Below are 27,770 nucleotides of genomic sequence, written 5' to 3' on the forward strand. Positions count from 1 at the left end.
AAGTTAGGGGGGTGTTAGTGTTAGGGTTAGACTTAGCTTTAGGGGTTAATCCATTTATTATAGTAGCGATGAGCTCCGGTCGTCAGATTAGGGGTTAATAATTGAAGTTAGGTGTCGGCGATGTTAGGGAGGGCAGATTAGGGGTTAATACTATTTATGATAGGGTTAGTGAGGCGGATTAGGGGTTAATAACTTTATTATAGTAGCGCTCAGGTCCGCTCGGCAGATTAGGGGTTAATAAGTGTAGGCAGGTGTCGGCGACGTTGAGGGGGGCAGATTAGGGGTTAATAAATATAATATAGGGGTCGGCAGTGTTAGGGGCAGCAGATTAGGGGTACATAAGGATAACGTAGGTGGCAGCGCTTTGCGGTCGGCAGATTAGGGGTTAATTATTGTAAGTAGCTGGCGGCGACGTTGTGGGGGGCAGGTTAGGGGTTAATAAATATAATACAGGGGTCGGCGGGGTTAGGGGCAGCAGATTAGGGGTACATAAGTATAACGTAGGTGGCGGTCGGCAGATTAGGGGTTAAAAAAATTTAATCGAGTGGCAGCGATGTGGGGGGACCTCGGTTTAGGGGTACATAGGTAGTTTATAGGTGTTAGTGTACTTTAGGGTACGGTAGTTAAGAGCTTTATGAACCGGCGTTGCTTTTTTCCTGCGGCTGGAGTTTTGTCGTTAGATGTCTAACGCTCACTTCAGAAACGACTCTAAATACCGGAGTTAGAAAGATCCCATTGAAAAGATAGGATACGCAATTGACGTAAGGGGATCTGCGGTATGGAAAAGTCGCGGCTGAAAAGTGAGCGTTAGACCTTTTAATCACTGACTCCAAATACCGGCGGTAGCCTAAAACCAGCGTTAGGAGCCTCTAACGCTGGTTTTCACGGCTAACGCCAAACTCCAAATCTAGGCCAGAATGTCTATGGCAACAGTGTGTACAGACAAAGGAATAGCATATAGCTTTTATCTTTTATTCATTCTAAAATAAAATGTATTTGGCATAAATAAAACATCTCTAGTTTGTCAAGGCAAACTTCTTGTATAGCTTGTGAATATTATATTCTCTAAAGAGACATTAAAATGTAAAAAATAAAAATATAATGTAACCTAGATTACACGTGGGGTGTAAAAATTGTAGCAATATGGTGTGGTAACATTGCTAGAACACAATCCATAGTACTCCCATTTTTACTTTCATATTACAAGTGGAAAGTAAAATGTTGAAAAGCCTAGAGCCCCTACCCCCCTAAAACACAGAGGAGTATGAGACTCCAGTTTAGAAAGAGGGGAACTCTCTCGTTCTGTCAATAGAAGGTGACTGCTATACGAAATGCCAGTCACCTATTTAATGTATTTACTGTATGAGGGCAGTGGCTCTGATGCATACAACACATATGTACACAATGCACCTCACATGAAAGAGGGATTTACCAATTTTCAAATAAGGGGTCTCATGTCCCGTTATATTGCAGGTGATTGCCATAGAATGGTAATTGCTTGTTTTCTGGGTACCTTTTACAGTGCTCTGGGCTATAAAAATGGCCCTAGCAACTCAAAATAACAAAGGAAAAAGTGAACCCTCTTTTGAAAAGGGAGAGGCGTCTCTTTCGAAAGACAGAGTAACATGCCCAGATGGCTAACAGCGGATGATCATAGCATCAGTGATCACCTGGCAGAACCATAGACATGTGGAACACCATAAAGGCAGTGGGGTATGCCCTGAGAGGCCTGTAGCGAATCATGTGTGCTCAACCTCACGCTGTCTGCATTTAACATTGCACAAGCATTTCTGGTTAAATGCTTGTGCAATGCTGCTCCCTACTCACTGGCAGCCAATTGGCCACTAGCAGGGGCCGTCAACCATCCCGATCGGATCGGAATGATTTCACTACGTCACCTAAAAGGTGGCAGAGAAGAAAAGGAGAAGCAGCACCCGCTGGTTAATAAATGGAGCCTATAATGCTATCAATTTGAAAAGCTGGTGACGTTTGCAATTACATCACCAGGTGAATGAGTGATATTTAGGCAAATGTATTGTGCATGCTTGGGTAGGTGTTACTCCAACCCAACTATCCCATGGTGGGTTTGGAAATGCTCTGCATTTTATTAGAAAATAGGGGCAAAGCAAAGCAAAAAAAAAACAACTTAAAGGTATTTTAAGATAGGAATGGATTTTTACTAACTATGGAATAATGTATATTTTTTTTAAAGTTTCATTTCCCTTTAAGTTCTTTGAATTCTGATCTAGCCTCAAGGGTCTAGGCCTAAATACCTGTATGCGCTTGCACGATCATTTCCTAAATGCACCACATAGCCTCCTCCCTTGTATGTCGCCAGTTTTCCCCAGGTTGGATGGCCTCTAAGTCTGGCTTGACTTTGATAGTGCCATGCAGAGTCAGCTTCAGTTGTGTTTGTAACAACAGATCTATTCCATTGTTCATCATAATGACTTGTGTCTTCAGTATCTAGAGAATATGGTGCTCGGCAGTCTTGAATAACTTCCTGCATAACACGGGCAACTGAGCAAGAATCCCTCTTAACTCTGACCTGGCGGAAGCGTGCGCTGCCAACAAGCTTCGAGTTCCCATCTGTTACAAAGCCTAGTAATCAGAAAACAAAAGTTGAATTAAACTTAAAGGAGCAATTATACACGTTTTATTACTCCTAATAAATGCTGCAGAAGTTTTTATATCCATATGAATTCATGATAATTAGTTTAAATAAGTGATTTATATATTACTGTTAAATTAATGTAGAAGCATCAACTCCCAATAACTCTCCCATAATTCATCCCTTGAAAAAAGGATGCTATTGCATTATGCCTGTTAGCCATTTCTGCTCAGATTTCAACTATTCCTAATTCCTCTTTTTGGTTGGTGACATATTATAATCACTGTGGATGGGAAGGCGATCTAGGAAGACAAAAAAAAATTGGCAATTTTAATGTTCATTGAAAACAAAAGAAAACACAGAGCGCATCCCACTCTAAGTGTAACACCGTATTTAATGGCACAAAAATCAAAGTGTATAAAACACACGTACAAGATAAACAGAATAAAAAGGCACTATCACCAAGTCCGGGTCCTTTGCATCTGAGGCTTGTGGGTGTACTCTCCGTCACCCCGCCGGCTGTGTCCTCTGAAGAGCTTCCGGAAAGCCGTGAGGGGACTCGCTGTGTCGGGGGATACTAAACAAACAGCCCCAGAATTTGAATGTCCCGGATGAGGAGGTAGTGCGGCCTCAACGCGTTTCTTCAGGCTGCAACCTGACTTTTTCAAGAGGAAGTATGATACTGCATACTGTTCATTGTCCACAGGAATTAGTAATAAAATCCCTTCATAACAGTTACTCTGAAAATTGTCACTCTCCACCACTGTTCTTTCCCTCTTTGCTATGCTCTGGATCACATAAGCCGAGACACATCAGACTAGAAAGTGTAATCGTGGGAATTCCTCTATCAGACCGAACTTGGCCAGTAATCTTGTTATCCCGACGTAGAGCCGGAAAAATAGGGAATATCCCAGAGCAGAGAAAGTAATATGATGTAGGCAGCACTCACCACAGGCAGGACAGTCCCCAGTGACAACCACAGAGCAGTCCAAGGCAAACCAGTAGAATGGTCAGGCAGGCAGGATTCGGCAACAGTAAAGCAGTCCAAGGGCACACCACTAGAATGGTCAGGCAGGCAGGATTTGGCAACAGTAAAGCAGTCCAAGGGCACACCACTAGAATGGTCAGGCAGGCAGGATTCAGCCACAGTAAAGCAGTCCAAGGGCACACCACTAGAATGGTCAGACAGGCAGGATTGGGCAACAGTAAAGCAGTCCAACAATTAAAGAGTTAAGAGGCAGAGTAATCAGACAGGCAGAGTTTCAGCAGCAATAAGTAATCCAGCAATTATAGTACGATCTATCACATCCAGGAGCACACAAAGTATCACCTATACTTGGGCAGTTATAGATCGTACTGAACAGATTTAAATAGTGTATGATTGGCACCACAGCATGAGACGGGCATCAGGGAGCGTGCAGTGATGATGTCAGCGCCGCACACCTCCACAGCCGACACAGCCCTAGGCAACGAGCAAGGAAGAAGACGCCTCCCCCTAGCAATGGTTGGAGCAGCACGGCGTGACATAGCCCCCCACTCAAGGGTTCCCTCCGGGAACCAGTGCCGGCTTCAGAGGATGAGCAGCATGAAATCTCGAGACCAAGGATGGAGCATGTACATCACGGGCAGGAACCCAGGAACGATCCGCCACTGAGTAACCCTTCCAATGTATCAGATACTGCAGTTGTCTGTGTCTGTATCTGGAGTCCAGAATCTTGGCTACTTCATATTCTGGGAGGAGCTTGGAGTTGGGTATATCTGTTCTTGAGTAGAGAGATGTGGAAGACTGGGTATATGCGTAAGGTTTTGGGCAAGGCCACTTTGTAGTAAACAGGAGATAGTCTTTTCAGGACCTTGTAAGGGCTGAAAAATCTAGGCCCCAATTTATGACAGGGTTGATGTAGACGAACGTGTCGAGTAGAAATCCATACACGTTCACCCACTGGGGTGGCACGTCCAGAATCTCTATGGTGATCAGCAAAGTTCTTATATCTAGAGACAGCTGCACATAACTGAGAGCAAATACGCTGCTATTGAGAGATGAGTCTAGTCACGTATTGGTCTGCCGCAGGAACCCCAGTAGACTGAGCAGAAAGAGGGAAGACACAAGATTGATATCCTGCTGCAGCTTGAAAAGGAGAACATCGAAGAGAAGAGTGCCAATGAGTGTTTCTTACCAGCTCAGCTAGGGGTAACAACTCAGACCGGTTGGTATGGCGAGCATTGACAAAGGCTCTAAGGTAGGTTTCAAGATCCTGGTTTGCTCTGTCAGTAAGACAATTAGTCTGAGGATGGTAGCCAGAAGACAAAGAAACAGTGGTTCCAATCAACTTACAAAATGCTCTCCAAAAATCAGAGATGAACTGTGGACCTCTGTCGGAAACAATATTCACAGGAATGCCTTGAAGTCATACCACATGCAAGAGAAAGAGAGAATACAATTCCTGGGCAGAAGGTAGTTTTATTAGGGGTACGAAATGAGCCAGTCTGGAAAAGCGGTCCACCACAACCCATATGACTGTATGGTGGTCAGAAGAGGGGAGGTCCACAATGAAGTCCATTGTTATGTGTGTCCATGGTTGTTTGGGAATGGACAATGGTTGGAGCAAGCCATGAGGCAAAGATTGGGGTGTCTTATTGGCAGCACAAGTAGTGCAGGCCTTCACATAATCCTGAGCATCAGACTTCATAGTAGGCCACCATACATGTTGGGAAAGACACTTGAAAGTCCTAGTTGAACTAGGGTTTCCTGAGAGTTTGCTATCATGGGCCCAGGCTAGCACAGGGATGCATAGGTTCAGAGGTACAAAGAGGATATTGAAGGTCACGGGAGCTCCAGGAGATTTACTAGACTGGGCATGTTGGGGGTGTTTAGTTGAGAAACCACACAGGAGGGGGGCATAATGTGTTCAATAGGGGTTTCAGAAAAATCACTTGAGTGAGGGAACTGACGGGAAAGGGAATCTGTCTTCTTGTTCTTAGTCCCAGGAAGATAAGAGACCACAAAGTTAAAATGGGAAAAGAACAAGGCCCACCTGGCCTGTCGAGGATTGAGTTGATGAGCAGTCTCTAGGTAAGCCAGATTCTTGTGGTCGGTGAGAATTTGAATGGGATTTGCGGTACCCTCTAACCAGTGACGCCATTTGGTTAAAGCCATCTTAATGGCTAAGAGTTCATTATTACCCACATTGTAGTTCTTCTCAGCAGGAGCAAAGCGTTTAGAGAAAAAGGCTACAGGGTGTGACTTAGAAGTCAAAGGATCCCTTTGGGTAAGAACTGCTCCAGCTCCTATCTCGGAGGCATCAACCTCTAAAGTTAACTGTAGGTTAGGGTCAGGATGGTGGAGCACAGGAGCTGTACAGAAAGCCTCTTTCAGACTAGAGAAGGCACGTATGGCTTCGGGAGCCCAATGTTTACAGTCTTTGTTCCATTTTGTTAATTCAGTGAGAGGAGCGACTGTTTGAGAAAAGTTCTTTATAAACTTGCGGTAATAATTGGAGAACCCCAAGAACCTCTGTAATCCTTTTAGAGAGGTAGGTTGAGGCCATTCCAGAACTGCGGTGAGTTTATCAGGATCCATGGCAAAACCTTCTTTTGAGATGACATAGCCAAGGAATTAGATCTGTACTTGATCAAACTCACATTTTTCTAATTTGGCTACCAGAGAATTGTTTCTGAGATGTAGAAGCACCTTTCTTACGTGTCTATGATGTTCGTCCAAACTGGAAGAGAAAACAAGGATGTCATCCAGATAGACGATGACAGTGCGGTTGAGGAGGTCACGGAAGATATCGTTGATGAATGCCCACCATCCTTTTTACTGACAAAAAAAGAAGCCTGCCCCAGCAGGAGAGGAGGAAGGGCAAATGAAACTTTTAGCTAGGTTCTCTTGGATGTACTCCTTCATGGATTTGGTTTCCGCTTTGGAGAGTGGATACGTCTTCCCTTTAGGAAGGGGAGCTCCAGGAAAGAGGTCCATCTTGCAGTCATAAGGACGGTGGGGTGGCAGCACGTTGGCTTCTTGTTTCTCAAACAGTCTGCTTATACTGACGGAACGTTTGAAGGAGTCTGTATACTGGCTATGGGATACGGGGAAGAGGAGTGACTGTAGCAAGGCAGGAGTGGAAACAGGAGGTACCCCAGGAAGCCAGTTGTCCCTCAGCCCAGTCGAACTGTGGATAGTGTACCTGAAGCCAAGGAAGACTAAGGATGACAGGCTGTGCTAGGGAATGAATGACCTCAAACTGTAGCTGTTCGGTGTGAAGGACTCCCACAGTCAGGGGCAGGGGTGCTGACTCAAAATGGATCAAAGTTAATACTGCAACAATGTAGCGTGAAGCACAGCACTCACTGCACAGCCAGGAACAGGCTCACCAGACCCAGCATCGATACAAAGAAATCAAATTGTTCCAGCTGGTGCAAAAAATGACTTTTACTTGTGCAAAACAGGGATCAACAAGCAACGTTTCAGGCCCAAACTTGGCCCTTTCTCAAGCTTGACAATAGATTAGTGAACAAACATTTAAATAGCCATACTGGCGCCAAATATTGTGATTAAAAGTGATACAATGTTGCCCTCTAATGGCGAGCAATAATATAACATATAAAAAAGTGTTTTAAAGTGCATTTTGATGGCCTATAATACTGCCACATAGTGAATCATCATGTTATCTAGCAAACATATGGATTTCATATCATATGTGAAAATTCATATATCTAAGAATAATAAATGTTTTAACCATTTCATCAATATATAAATGACATAAATTTCTACATTAATACAAGTTTAAAAATGCATCATAAATATATCATAATCGAATTAATCATTGTTTCCAATAATCAAAATATTTTAAATTTAAAAACATATATGTGTGTCTGGTGTGTCTCTTGATGGATTGTGAGTTAAAATATTACAAAATTGAGTTCACTGATAAAAATAATTTATCCATCTAGAGCTAGACACACCAGACACACATATATGTTTTTAAATTTAAAATATTTTGAAAAGCATTACTGGGCTAAAAAGTTGCACCCAGGTGGTAAATCACCATAGAACAGGCTACCAATGTTATTGAGCCAGTTGTTCATTCCTGTGAGTGCACTTTTCTCTGTATGTATTTAGTCTCCCTATGGGAAAAAGGGGCAACCAGACGTGGACTCCTTGCTCAGTGTGCTTAGAGGAATACAGCTACACCTCACTGACGAGGCCCAATGAAGGCCGAAACGATCGTCTGGGGTTGCTGTGTTCCTTGTTCAGAGAGGAATTGCCTGGTATTTTGGCGCTGGACTGACCGTAATAGGCGGGATCAGACTGCTATACTACAGGAAAGTTCTACTCTGTGAAAAGCATTACTGGGCTAAAAAGTTGCACCCAGGTGGTAAATCGCCATAGAACAGGCTAACAATGTTATTGAGCCAGTTGTTCATTCCTGTGAGTGCACTTTTCTCTGTATGTATTTAGTCTCCCTATGGGAAAAAGGGGCAACCAGACGTGGACTCCTTGCTCAGTCTGCTTAGAGGAATATGGCTACACCTCACTGACAAGGCCCAATGAAGGCCGAAACGATCGTCTGGGATTGCTGTGTTCCTTGTTCAGAGAGGAATTGCCTAGTATTTCGGCGCTGGACTGACCGTAATAGGCGGGATCAGACTGATATACTACAGGAAAGTTCTACTCTGTGAAAAGCATTACTGGGCTAAAAAGTTGCACCCAGGTGGTAAATCGCCATAGAACAGGCTAACAATGTTATTGAGCCAGTTGTTCATTCCTGTGAGTGCACTTTTCTCTGTATGTATTTAGTCTCCCTATGGGAAAAAGGGGCAACCAGACGTGGACTCCTTGCTCAGTCTGCTTAGAGGAATATGGCTACACCTCACTGACGAGGCCCAATGAAGGCCGAAACGATCGTCTGGGGTTGCTGTGTTCCTTGTTCAGAGAGGAATTGCCTGGTATTTCGGCGCTGGACTGACCGTAATAGGCGGGATCAGACTGATATACTACAGGAAAGTTCTACTCTGTGAAAAGCATTACTGGGCTAAAAAGTTGCACCCAGGTGGTAAATCACCATAGAACAGGCTAACAATGTTATTGAGCCAGTTGTTCATTCCTGTGAGTGCACTTTTCTCTGTATGTATTTAGTCTCCCTATGGGAAAAAGGGGCAACCAGACGTGGACTCCTTGCTCAGTCTGCTTAGAGGAATATGGCTAAACCTCACTAACGAGGCCCAATGAAGGCCGAAACGATCGTCTGGGGTTGCTGTGTTCCTTGTTCAGAGAGGAATTGCCTGGTATTTCGGCGCTGGACTGACCGTAATAGGCGGGATCAGACTGATATACTACAGGAAAGTTCTACTCTGTGAAAAGCATTACTGGGCTAAAAAGTTGCACCCAGGTGGTAAATCGCCATAGAACAGGCTAACAATGTTATTGAGCCAGTTGTTCATTCCTGTGAGTGCACTTTTCTCTGTATGTATTTAGTCTCCCTATGGGAAAAAGGGGCAACCAGACGTGGACTCCTTGCTCAGTCTGCTTAGAGGAATATGGCTACACCTCACTGACGAGGCCCAATGAAGGCCGAAACGATCGTCTGGGGTTGCTGTGTTCCTTGTTCAGAGAGGAATTGCCTGGTATTTCGGCGCTGGACTGACCGTAATAGGCGGGATCAGACTGATATACTACAGGAAAGTTCTACTCTGTGAAAAGCATTACTGGGCTAAAAAGTTGCACCCAGGTGGTAAATCGCCATAGAACAGGCTAACAATGTTATTGAGCCAGCTGTTCATTCCTGTGAGTGCACTTTTCTCTGTATGTATTTAGTCTCCCTATGGGAAAAAGGGGCAACCAGACGTGGACTCCTTGCTCAGTCTGCTTAGTGGAGTATGGCTACACCTAACTGACGAGGCGCAATGAAGGCCGAAACGATCGTCTGGGGTTGCTGTGTTCCTTGTTCAGAGAGGAATTGCCTGGTATTTCGGCGCTGGACTGACCGTAATAGGCGGGATCAGACTGATATACTACAGGAAAGTTCTACTCTGTGAAAAGCATTACTGGGTTAAAAAGTTGCACCCAGGTGGTAAATCACCATAGAACAGGCTAACAATGTTATTGAGCCAGTTGTTCATTCCTGTGAGTGCACTTTTCTCTGTATGTATTTAGTCTCCCTATGGGAAAAAGGGGCAACCAGACGTGGACTCCTTGCTCAGTCTGCTTAGAGGAATATGGCTACACCTCACTGACGAGGCCCAATGAAGGCCGAAACGATCGTCTGGGGTTGCTGTGTTCCTTGTTCAGAGAGGAATTGCCTGGTATTTCGGCGCTGGACTGACCGTAATAGGCGGGATCATACTGATATACTACAGGAAAGTTCTACTCTGTGAAAAGCATTACTGGGCTAAAAAGTTGCACCCAGGTGGTAAATCGCCATAGAACAGGCTAACAATGTTATTGAGCCAGTTGTTCATTCCTGTGAGTGCACTTTTCTCTGTATGTATTTAGTCTCCCTATGGGAAAAAGGGGCAACCAGACGTGGACTCCTTGCTCAGTCTGCTTAGAGGAATATGGCTACACCTCACTGACGAGGCCCAATGAAGGCCAAAACGATCGTCTGGGGTTGCTGTGTTCCTTGTTCAGAGAGGAATTGCCTGGTATTTCGGCGCTGGACTGACCGTAATAGGCAGGATCAGACTGATATACTACAGGAAAGTTCTACTCTGTGAAAAGCATTACTGGGCTAAAAAGTTGCACCCAGGTTGTAAATCGCCATAGAACAGGCTAACAATGTTATTGAGCCAGTTGTTCATTCCTGTGAGTGCACTTTTCTCTGTATATATATATATATATATATATATATTCCCATAGATATATAGGTATAGATATATATTTTACATTAACATTATCATATATATATATATATATATATATATATATATATATATATATAAAAATAATATATATATGTACATATAAATATGTGAAGAAGATTGGAATGTAAAATATACGTAACAAGCTTCGGGTTTCGCAATGTAGGTCTAATGAGCTGTCAGGTTAGCGCACATGAAGAGTTAGTTATCTTAAGACATGTCATGTAAAATATTAAATATACAAATATCAATATTAATGATTAATAATCATTATTATAGATAATGTAAATATATATATATATATATATATATATATATATAATTGTATATAAATATATATATATATATATATATATATATAGGAACAAAAGAGTAGCAGGATGGCGCTTAGTACAACAGAGCCTAGAAGGGTCTGATATTATTCAGTACACACTGTATCTTAAAGAGAAGATAGAATATAATGCAGTCTATAATAGAAATAAATGATAATATTTTTTATATATGCACAATGTCCATAAATACAGCCACACTGTCAATAGATGTTATTGAAACTGTATCTTCATGAATCGCTCCCCCTTGGATGTACACTTACTTTAAGCAACCTCAATCATATGAGGTAAGGATGAATCAGTATCGCTGAGAAGCTTGGTACCCCCTGAAGTATGGGACAACCGGATAGTTAGGTTTCTTTGTGTGCGAACTCCAATAGTAAACCACTCGTCTGTGTTCAACGTGCCACTTATACTCTCAGGGAGATGGGAACTTTCGATCTCAGTCACCGTTATATAAAGAAAGCCAAATAGAGGCTCATAGTGTAAAATCGTTTTAATGAACACACACTTAAAAACAAGCTGATAAATTCAACTCACATTTAAAATCCTCAATACATGAGGTATGAAGTCAGCACATAAAACAAATAGAGCCGGGAATGTGCTATGCACACAAACAGGTTATTTTTCTCAATTCTCTATCGCTCCAGAATCCAATCCAATCCTCGGTCAGAAATTGCATGCGCTTGCAATTTCTGACAGAGGATTGGATTCTGATTTGCTGATCATTTGAAGAAGAAGGCAGCTACGTAACAGTGGGGGGACTTCGGCTGCCATATTTACCTGGTATTAGAGAAGTTAGCAATGGTGATTAGTACAGAAGCAAGGCGGCAAGGCAGAAGGGGTATAGTGCAGGAGGATCTTCGGTTTTTATTTTTCAATAGCAAATAACGTTACCGCAAGTGTTGACTGTCCCTTTAAGGGGAAAACTATTTTATGGTACAATGTCCCTTTAATTGTCACCAATAGGTATTCTTACAGGGAATCTTTTGTTTCATCTCTTCGATATTAATGGGAATAACTGCCTATTTGAGTGGGTAGTTATGACATCACACAATTTATGTTTAAAGGGACAGTCTACACCAGAATTCTTATTGTTTAAAAAGATAGATAATCCCTTTATTACACATTCCCCAGTTTTGCATAACCAACACAGTTATATTAATTTATGTTTTACCTCTGTGATTAGCTTCTATCTAAGCCTCTGCAGACTGCCCCCTTATCTCAGTGCTTTTGACAGACATGCAGTTTAGCCAATCAGTGCAGACTCCTAAATAACTCCACTGGAGTGAGCGCAATATTATCTATATGACACACATGAACTAGTACTGTCTAACTGTGAAAAACTTTCAAAATGCTCTGAGCTAAGAGGCAGTTTTCAACGGTTTATAAATCAGTTTGAGCCTACCTAGGTTTAGCTGTTCAAAAATACAACCAAGGGAACAAAGCAAATTTAAATGATAAAAGTCAGTTGGAAAGTTGTTTAAAATTGCATTCCATATCTGAATCATGAAAGTTTAATTTTGACTAGACTGTCCCTTTAGGTTTGTATATTTGACAATAGTTATTTTCCCCAATGGAGTAATAGGGTTACTAATTTGTGTTTATAACGTCTTTAATCAATGTATTTTATATACTTTCAATCAGCTAGATTACGAGTTTTGCGTTCATAACGCTGCTTTTTCCCTTATGCCGCTATTACAAGTCTTGTCAGTATAGTTGTACCACACACCTTTTTGGCCGTCACGCAACGTCAGTACCGCACTTTTAAAAAAGTCCTTTTTCAATGGGACTACCATAGCGCCGGTATTACGAGTTTGCCTGGGAGGCCAAAAAGTGAGCGGTACACCCTATACTGACAAGATCCGTACTGCCATCTAAAGTCAGTAGTTATGAGTTTTACGTTACAAAGCTGCACCATAAAACTCATAATTTAAGTGTTAAAAAGTACACTAACACCCATAAACTACCTATTAACCCCTAAACCAAGGCCCTCCCGCATCGCAAACACTATAATAAAATTATTAACCCCTAATCTGCCACTCTGGACATTGCTGCCACTAAAATAATTTATTAACCCCTATTCCACCGCTCCCCGACATTGTCACCCTTATAATAAACCTATTAACCCCTAAACCGCAACCCCTCCCGCACCGCAAACACTATTTAAAGATTATTAACCCCTAAACCTCTGAACTCCCACATCACTAACTCTACATAAATATATTAACCCCTAATCCTAACCCTAGCGTAACCCTAACTCTAACTCTAATTAACCCTAAGCCTAAATCTAACCCTAACACCCCCTAATTTAAATATAATTCAAATAAATCCCTTTAAGTGACGTCATCCAAGATGGCGTCTCTTACATTCCTATTGGCTGAAAAATTTCTATCTAGTTTAGTGTAGGCTAGGGTTTTTTTATTTTGGGGGGGCTTTTTTATTTTGATAGGACTATTATATTAGGAGTAATTCATTTTTATTTTTGATAATTTCGTTTTTTTATTTTTTGTAATTTAGTGTTTATTTTTTTTGTAAGTTAGTTAATTGTATTTTATTAATTTAATTTATTTCATTTTTTAGTGTAAGGCAGGTTAGGTTTTATTTTACAGGTAAGTTTGTATTTATTTTAACTAGGTAGTTAGTAAATAGTTAATAACTATTTACTAACTAGTCTACCTAGTTAAAATAAATACAAACTTACCTGTGAAATAAAAATAAAACCTAGGCTAGCTACAATATAACTATTAGTTATATTGTAGCTAGCTTAGGTTTTATTTTACAGGTAAGTATGTATTTAGTTTTTAATAGGAATTATTTAGGTAATAAGGTTTATTTAGCTTTATTTTAATTATATTTAAGTTAGGGGGTGTTAGGGTTAGATTTAGGCTTAGGGTTACTTTAGGCTTAGGGTTATGCTTAGGGTTAGGGTTACGTTATGGTTAGGGCTAGGTTTAGAGGTAAATATATTAAATATCAGTATAAAGTGGGAGTGCGCATATCCTTGAGCTTAGTGGAAAGCTCCAACAAATGTGAGTAGTCATTTGTTACAAAACAACTACTTCCTCAAAGTGCCGTTACAGATTCACACTATGTTGCAATTTTCTGTTTCCTTTTTTATGGGATCTCACTGAGGAATGCTAACAAGCTGAAAAACTCATCCAGAGGACACAGACATATCCTTGATTCAGAACTTTATTTGGTTTTCCTTTTATGATTTTTGTTATCACATTTATTTCACATTTTTTTCTTTGTGATATTCGGTATATTTATTGTAATAATATATTTATTTAGTGTTAGTGATGTTGAAGGCCAGAGGTTTAGGGGTTAATAACTTTAGTATAGTGGCAGCGACATTGGGGGTGGCAGATTAATAGTTTTATTTAGGTGGCGATGTTAAGGGTGACAGATTAGGGAAGGCAGATTAAGGGTTAATAACATTATGTAGATGGCGGAGATGTCGGGGAAGGCAGATTAGGGGTTAATAACATTATGTAGGTGGCGGCTATGTCGGGGGCGGCAGATTAGGGGTGTTTAGACGTGGTTTTTATGTTAGGGTGTTACGTTTAAACATAACTTTTTCTTTCCCCATGGACATCAATGGTGCTGCGTTACAGAGCTTTTGTTTCCGCAATCGCAGGTGTTTGGCTTTGTTTTTGCCGGCTCTCCCCATTGATGTCTATGGGGAAATCGTGCAGGAGCACGTCAAAGGAGCGCTTGCATTTGGGTGCGGTATGGAGCTCAGCGCAACCATATCGCCTGCACAAGCCTGCTTTTTGTAAATTTGTAATAGCAGCGCTATAGGGAGGTGAAATAGCACTGCTTTTGTGGCGGTCGTTAATTTCCCTATAGCGCTCAAAGCTCGTAATCTAGCTGATTGTTGATGTCTATGGGGAAAAAAAGTTAAAGGGACAGTATACACCAGAATTTTTATTGTTTCAAAAGATAGATAATCCCTTTATTACCCATTCCCCAGTTTTGCATAACCAACACAGTTATAATAATATACTTTTAAACTCTGTGATTATCTTGTATCTAAGCCTCTGTAAACTGCCCCTTTATTTCAGTTCTTTTGACAGACTTGCAGTTTAGCTAATCAGTGCCTGCTCCCAGATAACTTCACGTGCACGAGCACAGTGTTATCTATACGAAAAACATGAACTAACACCCTCTAGTGGTGAAAAACTGTTAAAATGCATTCTGAAAAGAGGTGGCCTTCAAGGTCTAAGAAATTAGTATATGAACCTCCTAGGTTAAGTTTTCAACTAAGAATACCAAAAGAACAAAGCAAAATTGGTGATAAAAGTAAATTGGAAAATTGTTTTAAATGACATGCCTTATCTAAATCATGAAAGTTTATTTTGGCCTAGACTGTCCCTTTAAGTTAATAAAAGTTATTTTTTTTATTTGGTTACATGCTCGCAAGCACGATTTAGATAGAACATTGGAGATCATCTGTTTTTTTTTATATATAATAACAGTAAGTGCTTGAGAAATGAACTTTCTTTTCTAATTACATTTTGATTACTCTTTCTAGCCCCCACTTAATTGAGAAGGGAGGTCCATAGTATTGACTGGAAGTAATTGTTAGTTTCCAGTCATCATTTATTTGAGCTTTTACACAGATAGGACAGGGATAAGCCATCTGAAGAAAAGTACTTTCATTGCCCCTCCCCCAAGCTTAAACAGAATTAAAGGGACAGTATACACTCCTTTTCATATAACTGCATGTAAAAATCAGAGCAATGTTATTTAAAAATAAGCAAAAGTATACATTTTAGAAAAAACAAAACTTTATGGGCTATATAAATAGATCATCTACAAACATTTATGCAAAGAAAAAATGAGTGTATAATGTCCCTTTAATGTGTTTTTCTTGTGAAGGACAAAAAGAAATCAAAAGCTTTAGTAAGGTAGAAATACCTGGGTGGCTTCCATATAAATTATTGACCAGTGTAGTATTAGCCCATGTGAAGAACTGCTGGTAGCTACACACTTTCTCTAGTCCATCCGTGAAGCTGTTCTCAAGATGTTTATTGAGGTAATAAGAATTAGGATCTCTCTGTCCATAGGCAACTAGCAGGAGCATCCACAAGAACCCCAGGTAGGCTGAAAATCAGAATAAAGAGAGATAAATCTGTTATTTCAAACAGTGCTATGATGTTAACAGATGCTGAACTAACAAAGGAAGTCTTTAAAGAGTTGCTGTGAGTCTGTTCTTTAATTTGATGTCCTCTCTTATATTTTTCACCCTGGGCAAAAAAACAAAAACACTAACCATGCTTCTTAACTCCGCTCATCGGTTCTATGTTATTGTATGCAGCTGATTTATTAAATGGACATTACAGTGAGTCATTTATGCAGTACAGACCATAGAACTCTTTGGGCTGGATTACAAGTGGTGTGCTCTTTTTTATGCTTTTGCTAGAAGTAAGCTTTTAAACTGGGCAGGTTAGTGCAGGTATTGTACGTTGAATAATACCCAATGTGCACTAACTTCAGGACTTCGGAAATAGCAAATACATAAGCTTCTGTTCCCCTTAGACTTCAATGGAGCACACTGTTAAAAAAACACCCATCAGTTACCGCTTGTGCACTAACCCGACACATTAATCCAACAGTGCTAAACCCGAATTGAGTTATGAATATTTTACATTCCAATGTTCTATGCATAGAAGAAAATGTTTTTATTTTTAAATATATATATACAGGTATAGATACATATACAGATTTATATATATAGAAATAAATATTTAAAAATACAAAGAACATTTTCTTCTAAGTGAAGAAACACATTAAAACACTTTATAACAGACTAAAATTTAATAATTAAAGTGAAGGTCCATTTTGATAAATTAGTGCCCGTTTATTAATAAACCTTTTAAAAACAAGGGCACTTTAATTCATCAAAATTGACATTTCACTGTCTTCTTCAAAAACGTACCTTATAATTCTGAATGCCGCTCCAGCGATTCCCACGGCTTTCACAAGCCTCTGCAGATGTCAGAAATGACGAATCAGGCTTCTTCCAATCATAGCTCCCCCCCCAGGGAGAATCTTGGCTTGATGCAACGCTGTGATTGGAGGAAGCCGGATTCATCATTTTGGACCCGCTAAGACGGCTTGCGACGGGCGGAGGAAGTGCTGGAGCGGCTGCCAGGATTAAAAGGTAAGTTTTTGAAGAAAACAGTGAAATGTCAATTTTGATGAATTAAAGTGCCCTTGTTTTTAATAGGTTTATTAAAAACCGGGCACTAACTCATCAAAATGGACCTTCACTTTAAATTTTCAAGTTTAAGGGTATTTAACCCCTTAACGACCAAGGATGTACGCCATACGTCCTCAAAAAGAATATAGTTAATGACCAAGGACGTGTGGATAACGTCCTTGGTCTGGAAAGCAGCTGGAAGCGATCCTGCTCGCTTCCAGCTGCTTTCCGGTTATTGCAGTGATGCATCGATATCGAGGCATCCTGCAATAACCCCCCTTGGCCATCTGATGCAGAGAGAGCCACTCTGTGGCCCTCTCTGCACCGGACATCGGTGAACGGTATCGTTGGTGGGTGGGAGCCAGTCTGGGAGGCGGGTGGGCGGTCATCGATGGGCCAAGTGGAGGGGGGCGGGATCGGGGTCGGAACAGACGGGGGCACGCACGGGCGTGCACGGGGGGCGGCGGGCGCGCGCACGAGGCGGGAGCGGGAGGGAACCGCTACACTGCAGAAAAACAAAGTTGATTAAAGTAAAAAAAAAAAATGTATTAACAAATTGCATCTAAGCATCTAAGGGATCTGGAAGGGGTGGGGGGTTGGTCTTGGGGGGGGGGGGGGGGAAGCTACACTACAAAAAAGGGCAATTAAAAATAAACAACATACTTTTTTTTACTAAACTGGGTACTAGCAGACAGCTGCCAGTACCCAAGATGGCGCCCATTAAGGCAGAGGGGGAGGGTTAGAGAGCTGTTTGGTGAGGGATCAGTGAGGTTGGGGGCTAAGGGGGGATCCTACACAGCAGCATATGTAAATATGCTAAAAAAAAAAAAAGCCCAAATATAGCTTTTATTTTAGTATTGGCAGAGTTTCTGCTAGTACTTAAGATGGCGGGGACAATTGTGGGGTGGGGGAGGGAAGAGAGCTGTTTGGGAGGGATCAGGGGGTCTGATGTTTCAGGTGGGAGGCTGAGCTCTATAATAAAGCTAAAATTAACCCTGCAAGCTCCCAAGGGGATCCCAGAGAAGCATTTACAACCATTTGTGCCATAATTGCATAAGCTGTTTGTAAATGATTTCAGTGAGAAACCTAAAATTGTGAAAAATTTTACGTTTTTTTGATCGCATTTGGCGGTGAAATGGTGGCATGAAATATACCAAAATTAGCCTAGATCAATACTTGGGGTTGTCTACTACACTACACTAAAGCTAAAATTACCCCTAAAAGCTCCCTACATGCTCCTTAATTAACCCCTTCACTGCTGGGCATAATACACGTGTAGTGCGCAGTGGCATTTAGCAGCCTTCTAATTACTAAAGAGCAACGCCAAAGCCATATATGTCTGCTATTTCTGAACAAAGGGGATCCCAGAGAAGAATTTACAACCATTTAAGCCATAATTGCACAAGCTGTTTGTAAATAATTTCAGTGAGAAACCAAAAGTTTGTGAAAAAATTAGTGAAAAAGTGAACGATTTTTTTGTATTTAATCACATTTGGCGGTGAAATGGTGGCATGAAATATACCAAAATGGGCCTAGATGAATACTTTGGGATGTCTACTAAATAAAAATATATACATGTCAATGGATATTCAGAGATTCCTGAAAGATATTAGTGTTCTAATGTAACTAGCGCTAATTTTGAAAAATAATGGCTTGGAAATAGCAAAGTGCTACTTGTATTTATGGCCCTATAACTTGCAAAAAAAGCAAAGAAGATGTAAACATTGGGTATTTCTAAACTCAGGACAAAATTTAGAAACTATTTAGCATGGTTGTTTTTTGGTGGTTGTAGATGTGTAACAGATTTTGGGGGTCAAAGTTAGAAAAAGTGTGTTTTTTTTCCATTTTTTCCTCATATTTTATATATTTTTTTATAGTAAATTAGAAGATATGATGAAAATAATGGTATCTTTAGAAAGTCCATTTAATGGCGAGAAAAACGGTATATAATATGTGTGGGTACAGTAAATGAGTAAGAGGAAAATTACAGCTAAATACAAACACCGCAAAAATGTAAAAATAGCCTTGGTCCCAAACGGACAGAAAATGGAAAAGTGCTGTGGTCATTAAGGGGTTAAAGGGACATGAAACCTAGCAATTTTCTTTCATTATTATTATTATTATTATTATACTTTATTTATTAAGCACCAACATATTCCGCAGCGCTGTCCATGGATACAATTCATTTAAATAAAACAATACAAAACTTGTAAGATAAAGGACAAAATTTACAAACACATACAGGAGGGATTGAGGGCCCTATTCCCGTGGGAACTTACAATCTAGAAGGGTAGGAGGTTGAGAAACAGGAGGTGAGGACTGCAAGATTGAGAAGGATGTTAATACAGAGTTAGATGAGGGAAATATTAGGTAAGGGAAATTCATTTATTATTGAGTTGGGTGGTAGGCTTCCCTGAACAGAAAAGTCTTCAGGGAGCATTTAAAGAGATTAGGGCAAAGATCAGGGCAAAGCCTGACAGCACAAGGGAGAGTGTTCCAGAGGGTAGGTGCTGCACAACAGAAGTCCTGCAGTCTAGCATGAGAGGAGGTGATAGTTGCGGATGCAAGGAGCAGGTCATTGTTGGATCATAGTGGACGGGCTGGAGTATACTTGTTTATTAGAGAGGATAGGTAGAGGGGAGCGGCGTTGGTGAGAGTTTTGTATGTAAGGGTGAGAATTTTGAATTTAATTCTGCTGTGAATGGGGAGCCAATGAAGGGACTCACAGAGAGGTGCAGCAGATACAGATCGACGGGAAAGGTGGATCAGCCTGGCAGAGGCATTTAGGATGGATTGAAGGGGGGAGAGGCGGGAAAGAGGAAGGCCAGCGAGTAGGTTGTTGCAGTAGTCAAGTCGGGAGATAACAAGGGAGTGGATTATTTGCTTTGTGGTGTCAGCGCTCAGAAAAGGGCGAATTTTGGAAATATTGCGTAGAGATGATTGCGGCAGGATGTAGAAAGTGATTGGATATGGGGGGTGAAGGATAGGTTTGAGTCAAGTGTGACTCCAAGGCAGCGGACTTGGGGCGATGGGGAAATGGTGATGCCGTCAACAGGGATAGAAAAGTCAGAAGTCGGCGTAGAGCTTGAGGGTGGGATAAGAAGGTGCTCAGTCTTGGACATGTTAATCTTTAGGTGGTGAGAGGCCATCCAGGAAGAAATACCAGATAAGCAGTTGCTGACATAAGAGAGGACAGAGGGAGAGAGAGCAGGGGTGGAGAGGTAGATCTGGGTGTCATCAGCATAGAGGTGATATTTGAAACCATAACTGTTGATAAGTTTACCCAGCGAAGAAGTATAAATGAGGACCCAGAACAGATCCTTGAGGTACTAAAACAGACAGAGGCATAGGAGAGGAGGAGTCACCGGCAAATGACACAGAAAAAAACCTGTGAGAAAGATAGGAGTGAATCCAGGAAAGAGCAGTGTCACAGAGGCCAAAAGAGCTAAGGGTCTGTAGGAGGAGGGGGTGGTCAACTGTGTCGAAGGCAGCTGAGAGGTCAAGTAAGATGAGTATAGAGTAGTGGCCAATATTTTTAGCAGAGAGAAGATCGTTTGTGACCTTGGTAAGGGCAGTCTCAGTTGAGTGTTTTGGGCGGAATCCGGATTGCAGTGGGTCAAGCAAGGAGTTGGCGGGCAGGAAGTGGGTTAGGCGATTGTAAACTAGTTTTTCAAGGAGTTTTGATGTTAGTGGAAGCAGTGATATGGGGCGGTAGCTTTCAGGAGAATTAGGGTTGAGGGAGGGTTTTTTGAGTATGGGAGTGACTTTTGCGTGTTTGAAAGAAGATGGGAATAAGCCGGTAGAGAGAGATAGGTTGAAGATGTGGGTAAGAGCAGGAGTGAGGGTGGAAGATAGGGAGGGAATTAGATGGGAAGGGATAGGGTTACATATTCCTGTGCACCCTTCCCTTGTTTTCAGTTTGTTTGGATTTGAAAGCTTGCATTGTGTGGCTGTTTTAGGGTCTCAGGTATTGGAAAGGACCTTGACGTGGTACCTGAGCTTGTCCCATTTGGCCAGATGCGGTGACTAACCTTTCCATTTTTGCTTTTAAATCTTAGCTGAGAGCTTGTAAGTGAGTGCTGGGTTTTCTCTGTGTGTTGTATTAATTTGTTTTGTAATTTTCCCTATGGTTCTTGCACCCAGACCTGTCTGGGGATAACTGCTTGTGGCTCTGGGGACAGCACAGCTTCCTGTGAGTGCCAGTGGCACCCAGGGCTGAGCATGTTGCAGGGTCATGGGATGTGTACCCGGTCCGGTATGAGAGTGCAGTTCCCTTCCGTGTTTTGTATATGTCTAGGGTGGTTACATATTCCTGTGCACCCTTCCCTTGTTTTCAGTTTGTTTGGATTTGAAAGCTTGCATTGTGTGGCTGTTTTAGGGTCTCAGGTATTGGAAAGGACCTTGACGTGGTACCTGAGCTTGTCCCATTTGGCCAGATGCGGTGACTAACCTTTCCATTTTCGCTTTTAAATCTTAGCTGAGAGCTTGTAAGTGAGTGCTGGGTTTTCTCTGTGTGTTGTATTAATTTGTTTTGTAATTTTCCCTATGGTTCTTGCACCCAGACCTGTCTGGGGATAACTGCTTGTGGCTCTGGGGACAGCACAGCTTCCTGTGAGTGCCAGTGGCACCCAGGGCTGAGCATGTTGCAGGGTCATGGAATGTGTACCCGGTCCGGTATGAGAGTGCAGTTCCCTTCCGTGTTTTGTATATGTCTAGGGTGGTTACATATTCCTGTGCACCCTTCCCTTGTTTTCAGTTTGTTTGGATTTGAAAGCTTGCATTGTGTGGCTGTTTTAGGGTCTCAGGTATTGGAAAGGACCTTGACGTGGTACCTGAGCTTGTCCCATTTGGCCAGATGCGGTGACTAACCTTTCCATTTTTGCTTTTAAATCTTAGCTGAGAGCTTGTAAGTGAGTGCTGGGTTTTCTCTGTGTTTTATATATATATATATATATATATATATATATATAAAAATATACAGTATATACAAACACACACACACACACACACACACACACACACACATATATATATATATATATATATATATATATACACATACACATATATACACACACACACACTTTACAGCCCTTTCCAGTAAAATTCTATTCTATATTTAAAACCATGCAGAAATGTTTGCTCCTCAATACACAAATGGTAGCTGCCCAGTTTGTGGTTCCACCAAGACCATATAGAGAACAGCATTTAAAAAAGTACAGCTGACAGATGGGAACATTTGTACACCAGATTTGAAGTGGTGCTCTTGGTTGAAGAAAATGGGGAAAATAAAACCCCCAAACATATGTCAACCTTTCAAAATTACTTTTCTTCATCTACCCATTCTGTCAGATCATTAATGTAAAATTTTGAATTCACAAGTATTTTTGTTTGCAGATTTACAAATACGATTCTATAAAAAGTGATCTCTTAATTTTTTATTTTTTTTATCATGCCTGTCACACACATTTTACATTTTACCTCCTGTGAGTATTTCTGTGGGTGTCTGTGTTTATGTCTTTGTGTTTTTGTTGGTATCTCTATGAGTGTGTATGTATTTTTTTTCTGTGGGTCTCTCTGTAAGTGTGTGTGTGTCTGTCTTTGTGCATTTTCTGTGGATGTCTGTGTGTTTTCTGTGGATTTCTCTGTGATGGTGTGTGCATACGTCTTTTTGTTTTCGGTGGGTGTCTCTGTGAGGGTATGTGCATATGCCTGTGTGTTTTCTGTGGGTGTCTCTGTGATGGTGTAAGTATATGTCTGTATATTTTCTGTGGGTGTCTCTGTGAGGGTGTGTGCATATGTCTGTGTGTTTTCTGTGGATGTCTCTGTGAGGGTGTGTGTGTACGTATGTCTGTGTGTTTTCTGTGGATGACTCTGTGAGGGTGTGTGCATATGCCTGTGTTTTCTGTGGGTGTCTCTGTGATGATGTGTGCATATGTCTGTGTATTTTCTGTGGGTGTGTCTGTGAGGGTGTGTGCATATGTCTGTGTGTTTTCTGTGGGTGTCTCTGTGAGGGTGTGTGTGTGTGTAAGGATTTGTACTTCTCCTTTAAGAAATCTTCTACCTACCTAACTTCCTCTATATAAGTCTCCTCCCCAGGACCAGACTTTGCTGACTTATTGAAGAATAGGAATTCAGCCTTTGACTTCGTTGGTCAATTTCTCCTACAGAGTTATCCTCAATCCTTTTGTACACTATCCTACATATAGCCACCTGAAGCTTTACTTACGTTTTTCTCCATTTTGTGTACATAGCAGAATCTGGCTATACTAAGACACAGAGGTAAACTTTTAACACATCCTTGGTCACCTCTTTGTCACATTCACTTCTTCATGTGTTGTTATCTTGTTTAACTAGAGGCATTAAATCTTCCTGTGTGTAAATATCTTTAAAGGTTCATTAAGAATCTTACATAATAAGCCAGCCCAAAATTGGTGGGTTAAATAAGCTCACACTCAGCTAGATTACGAATTATGCACGCTATAGAGAAATTAACGAATGCAACAAAAGTTGCATTATTTAACACCCTATAGCGCAGTCATTACAAGTTTTTAAAATCCAGGTTTGTGCGTGCGATATGGTGCTTTTAAGGGTATAAGACATGGTGCCCCTATAGGAGGTGCACAAATTTGGTAGGAACAAAGTCGTGGAGATGGACAGTGAATCACGGCAGCACTCTTGTAGTGGTAGTAAGCAGATGAGAGAACCTGTAGGGACAGATGGAGAGGAGCCTCATAAAACAATATCGTCTGCACAAGGAAAACAGACCAGACACAGGATAGGCCCAAAGGATGGATACTCACATAAGGAGCGGTACTTTGGTGGTGCCTAACAAGACAGGCCGGGACCTCAAATAGTCGCCCGAGAGACTATCAGACCAAACGGACCAAATACGTGGTTCAACAATTAGCCGTCAGCGGTTAGGATGCAGGAATCCCTTAAGATCCCAACTTCACCACAGCATGTATCGCATGAGATTTGTAAGAGCAGGAATAAAATGGAGTGGAGCAAGAACTAATAAAAATTGTCTGAATTTATTAAAACACAATAGAGACCAGCAACGCGTTTCTCGACTGTATATGTTGTTTCATCAGGCTGTATCTGACATATAAGAACTTGCTCTATTTAAAAAACCCTTTACCAATCACGAAGCCGCATGAATACACACCCCACTCAGGGCTCCAATGATAACACTCACCATAATGACGAGTGGAGACACCCTTTTAAAGTTAGACGGATCAATGTGTATTCATATCGCTAACGGAGAGGTCCACATAATAGAAATACATTTAAAATACATTAGAAATTATACAATATAACTTTATGCTAGCATAAACAGGTGGTTACAATATCATAAATTCTCCTGAATTAAACATACGGTAATCTTCACATAGTTAAGTACATAGACAAAATGTACAGAAATATACTAAGCAATGTACAAAAAATTAAAAACAATCCTTAAAAAGAATCACCAGCAATTAGCATAAAAGGCAAATAAAAAGATATAAATATTCTTTGAACAAATAACTGATGAATAGAAATGTGATGTGATCAAGCACTATTTTGATGTGCTTGTGCACGCTTTCCCATAGACATCAATAGGGAGAGTGGGCTAAAAAAAAAAATAACACCTGCGATTGCAGAATGAAAAGCTCTGTAACACAGCCCCATTGATGTCTATGGGGAAAAGAAAAGTTACGTTTAAATCTAACACCCTAACATAAACCCCACATCTAAACACCCCTAATCTGTCACCCCCGACATCGCTGCCACCTACATAATGTTATTAACCCCTAATCTGCTGCTCCGATATCGCTGCCACCTAAATAAAACTATTAACACCTAATCTGCCGCTCCCTATGTCACCGTCACTATACTAAAGTTATTAACTCCTATATGCTCACACCCCAACATCACCCACACTATAATAAATCTATTAACCCCTATTCCGCAACTCCCTGACATTGCCACAACTAAATAAAGTTATTAACCCCTAAACCTCTGGCCTCCAACATCACTACCACTAAATAAATCTATTAACGCCTAAACCGCCAGCCCCCCACATCGCAACAACCTAAATTAAACTATATTAACCCCTAAACCTAACCCTAAGCCTAACCCTTAACCCTAACGTAACCCTAAACCTAACACCCCCTAACTTTAACATAATTAAAATAGAGCTAAATTAAACTTACAATTATGAACTAAATAATTCCTATTTAAAACTAAATACAAAGTAACTTACCTGTGAAATAAAATTTAAGCCAGCTACAATATAACTAATAGTTATATTGTAGCTAGCTTAGGTTTTATTTTTATTTCACATGTAAGTTTGTATTTATTTTAACTAGGTAGACTAGTTAGTAAATAGTTACCTATTTACTAACTACCTAGTTAAAATAAATACAAACTTACCTGTGAAATAAAACCTAAGCTGCCGTACACTAAAACCTACTATTACAAAAAATTAAAAACACTAAAATTACAATAAATAAAAAAAACCACCATTACAAAAAATAACAAACGAAATTATCTAAAATAATAAAAAATATTCCTATTCTAATATCCTTTTAAAAAAATAAAAAACCCACCCTTGTGGCCCTTAAAAGGGTCTTTTGTAGGGCATTGCTCTTAAGTTAACAGCTCTTTGCTACAAAACAAACACCCCCTAACAGTATACAAACCCACCCCCCCAAACCCACAAAATAAAAATAGAGTAAAACCTAAGCTAACCATTGCCCTGAAAAGGGCATTTGTATGGGCATTGCCCTTAAAAGGGCATGCAGCTCTTTTTCCTGCCCTTAAAATGGCATTCAGCTCTTTTGTGAAATGCCCAAGCCCTAATATAAAAATAAAAACCCACCCCAAAACGAAAAAAATACATTACACAAAATAACAAACAAATCATCAAAAATAATAAAAATGATTCCTATTCTAATACCCATTTTAAAAAAAACACCCCAAAATAAAAACAAAAAAAATACAAAGACCCACTAACATTACAAACCCTCCCCCCCCCCCCCGCCAACCCACAAAATAAAAAAAAAACTATCTAAAAAAACCTAAGCTATATCTTCATCCCGGCGGCGCGGAGTGGGTCCATCCTGGAGAAATCTGGCGCAGAGCATCCTCTTCATACAGTCGCCGCCGTACACTGAATCTTCAATGCAAGGTACACGATTCAAGATGGCATCCCTTGCATTCCTATTGGCTGAAAAATTTGAATCAGCCAATAGGAATTAGAGCTGCTAAAATCCTATTGGCTGATTTGAAGATGGAAAAATGCCGCCTGGATGAAGATAGAAGAGGCTGTCTGGATGAAGACTTCTCGCCGCCTGGATGAGGACTTCGCTGCCAGGATGAAGATAGAAGAGACCGCCTGGATGAAGACTTCTCACCGCCTGAATGAAGATCGTTCAAGCCGGACTTAAAAAACTGTAAGTGGATCTTCGGGGTTAGTGATAAATTTTTTTTAAGGTTTTTTTTTGGGTGTTTTTTTTTTTAGTTTTAGGTTTGGGCTTGTAAAAGAGCTAAATGCCCTTTTGAGGGAAATGGGTAGCTTTTTTTAGAGTTAGGTGTTTTATTTTGGGCGGTTGGTTGGATGGTGGGTTTTACTGTTGGGGGTCTTTGTATTCTTTTTTTACAGGTAAAAGAGCTGTTTAACTTAGGGCAATGCCCTAAAAAAGGCCCTTTTAAGGGCTATTTGTAGTTTATTGTAGGCTACTTTTTTTATTTTGGGTGGGCTTTTTTATTTTGATAGGGCTATTAGATTAGGTGTAATTCTTTTTTATTTTGGATAATTTCGTTAGTTACTTTTCGTAATTTAGTGTTTGTTATTTTTTGCAATTTAGTCATTTTTATTTTTTGTAATTAGATACTTTGTAATTTTTAGAGTAGTGTTGGGATTTTTTTAATGTGTAGTTTAGTTTTATTTAATTGGTAGCTAGTTTAATTTTAGTTTAATAATTATATTAGTTTAATTGTTAATTTAAATTTATTTCTTTTAATTTGACAGGTAAATTTTAATTTCATTTAAATTAGGGAAATTGTAATTTTAATCTAAAGTTAGGGGGGCGTTAGGTTTAGGGGTTACTAGTTTAATTTAGTTTATTGTGATGTGGGGACGTTCAGTTTAGGGGTTAATATTTTACTTTAGTATATTTCTTTGTGGGGGCTTGTGGTTTAGGGGTTAGTAGGTTTATTATAATGGTGGCGGTGTAGGGCTTAATAACTTTAGTATAGTGGGGGTGATGTGGGTGGACGTCAGATTAGGGGTTAATTATATTTAAATAGTGTTTGCGATGCTGGAGGGCGGCGTTTTAGGGGTTAATATGTTTATTATAGTGGTAACAATGTCGGGGAGCGGTGGAATAGGGGTTACTTTTTTTTAGTGGTGGAAAAGTCGGGAGCGGCAGATTAGGGGTTAATAAGTTTTTTATAGTATTTGTGATGTGGGAGGGCATCGGTTTAGGGGTTAATAGGTAGTTTATGGGTGTTAGTGTATTTTGTAACACTTTAGTTATGAGTTTTATGCTACAGATTTGTAGTGTAAAACTCATAACTACTGGTCTCAGATGACGGTACGGATCTTGACGTTTTAGGCTGTAACGCAGGTGTTATTGCCTCACTTCTAAACTCGTAATGGCAGCGCTATGGGAATCCGATGAAAAAACATAATTTTTACAAGTGCTGGACTGACATTGCGTTACAGGCTAAAAGGCTTGCGGTACAACTATACCGACACGATTCGTAATGGCTGAGG

The 27,770-nt window shown here is 40.5% G+C and overlaps 1 protein-coding gene across 1 annotated transcript in view; it reads right to left on the reverse strand.

Moving 5' to 3' along the window:
- LOC128647972 (polycystic kidney disease protein 1-like 2) overlaps window positions 1-27,770 on the reverse strand; it is a 543,684-nt gene that overhangs the window by 81,928 nt on the left and 433,986 nt on the right. The window contains exons 35-36 of the mRNA XM_053700651.1: window positions 15,724-15,909; window positions 2,274-2,601 (exon numbers count right to left, since the gene is read on the reverse strand). Coding sequence (XP_053556626.1) covers window positions 2,274-2,601; window positions 15,724-15,909 — 514 coding nt within the window. The remainder of the gene's footprint in view (window positions 1-2,273; window positions 2,602-15,723; window positions 15,910-27,770) is intronic.

Source organism: Bombina bombina, chromosome 1 (assembly GCF_027579735.1).
Source record: "Bombina bombina isolate aBomBom1 chromosome 1, aBomBom1.pri, whole genome shotgun sequence".
NCBI classification, from domain to species: Eukaryota; Metazoa; Chordata; class Amphibia; order Anura; family Bombinatoridae; genus Bombina; species Bombina bombina.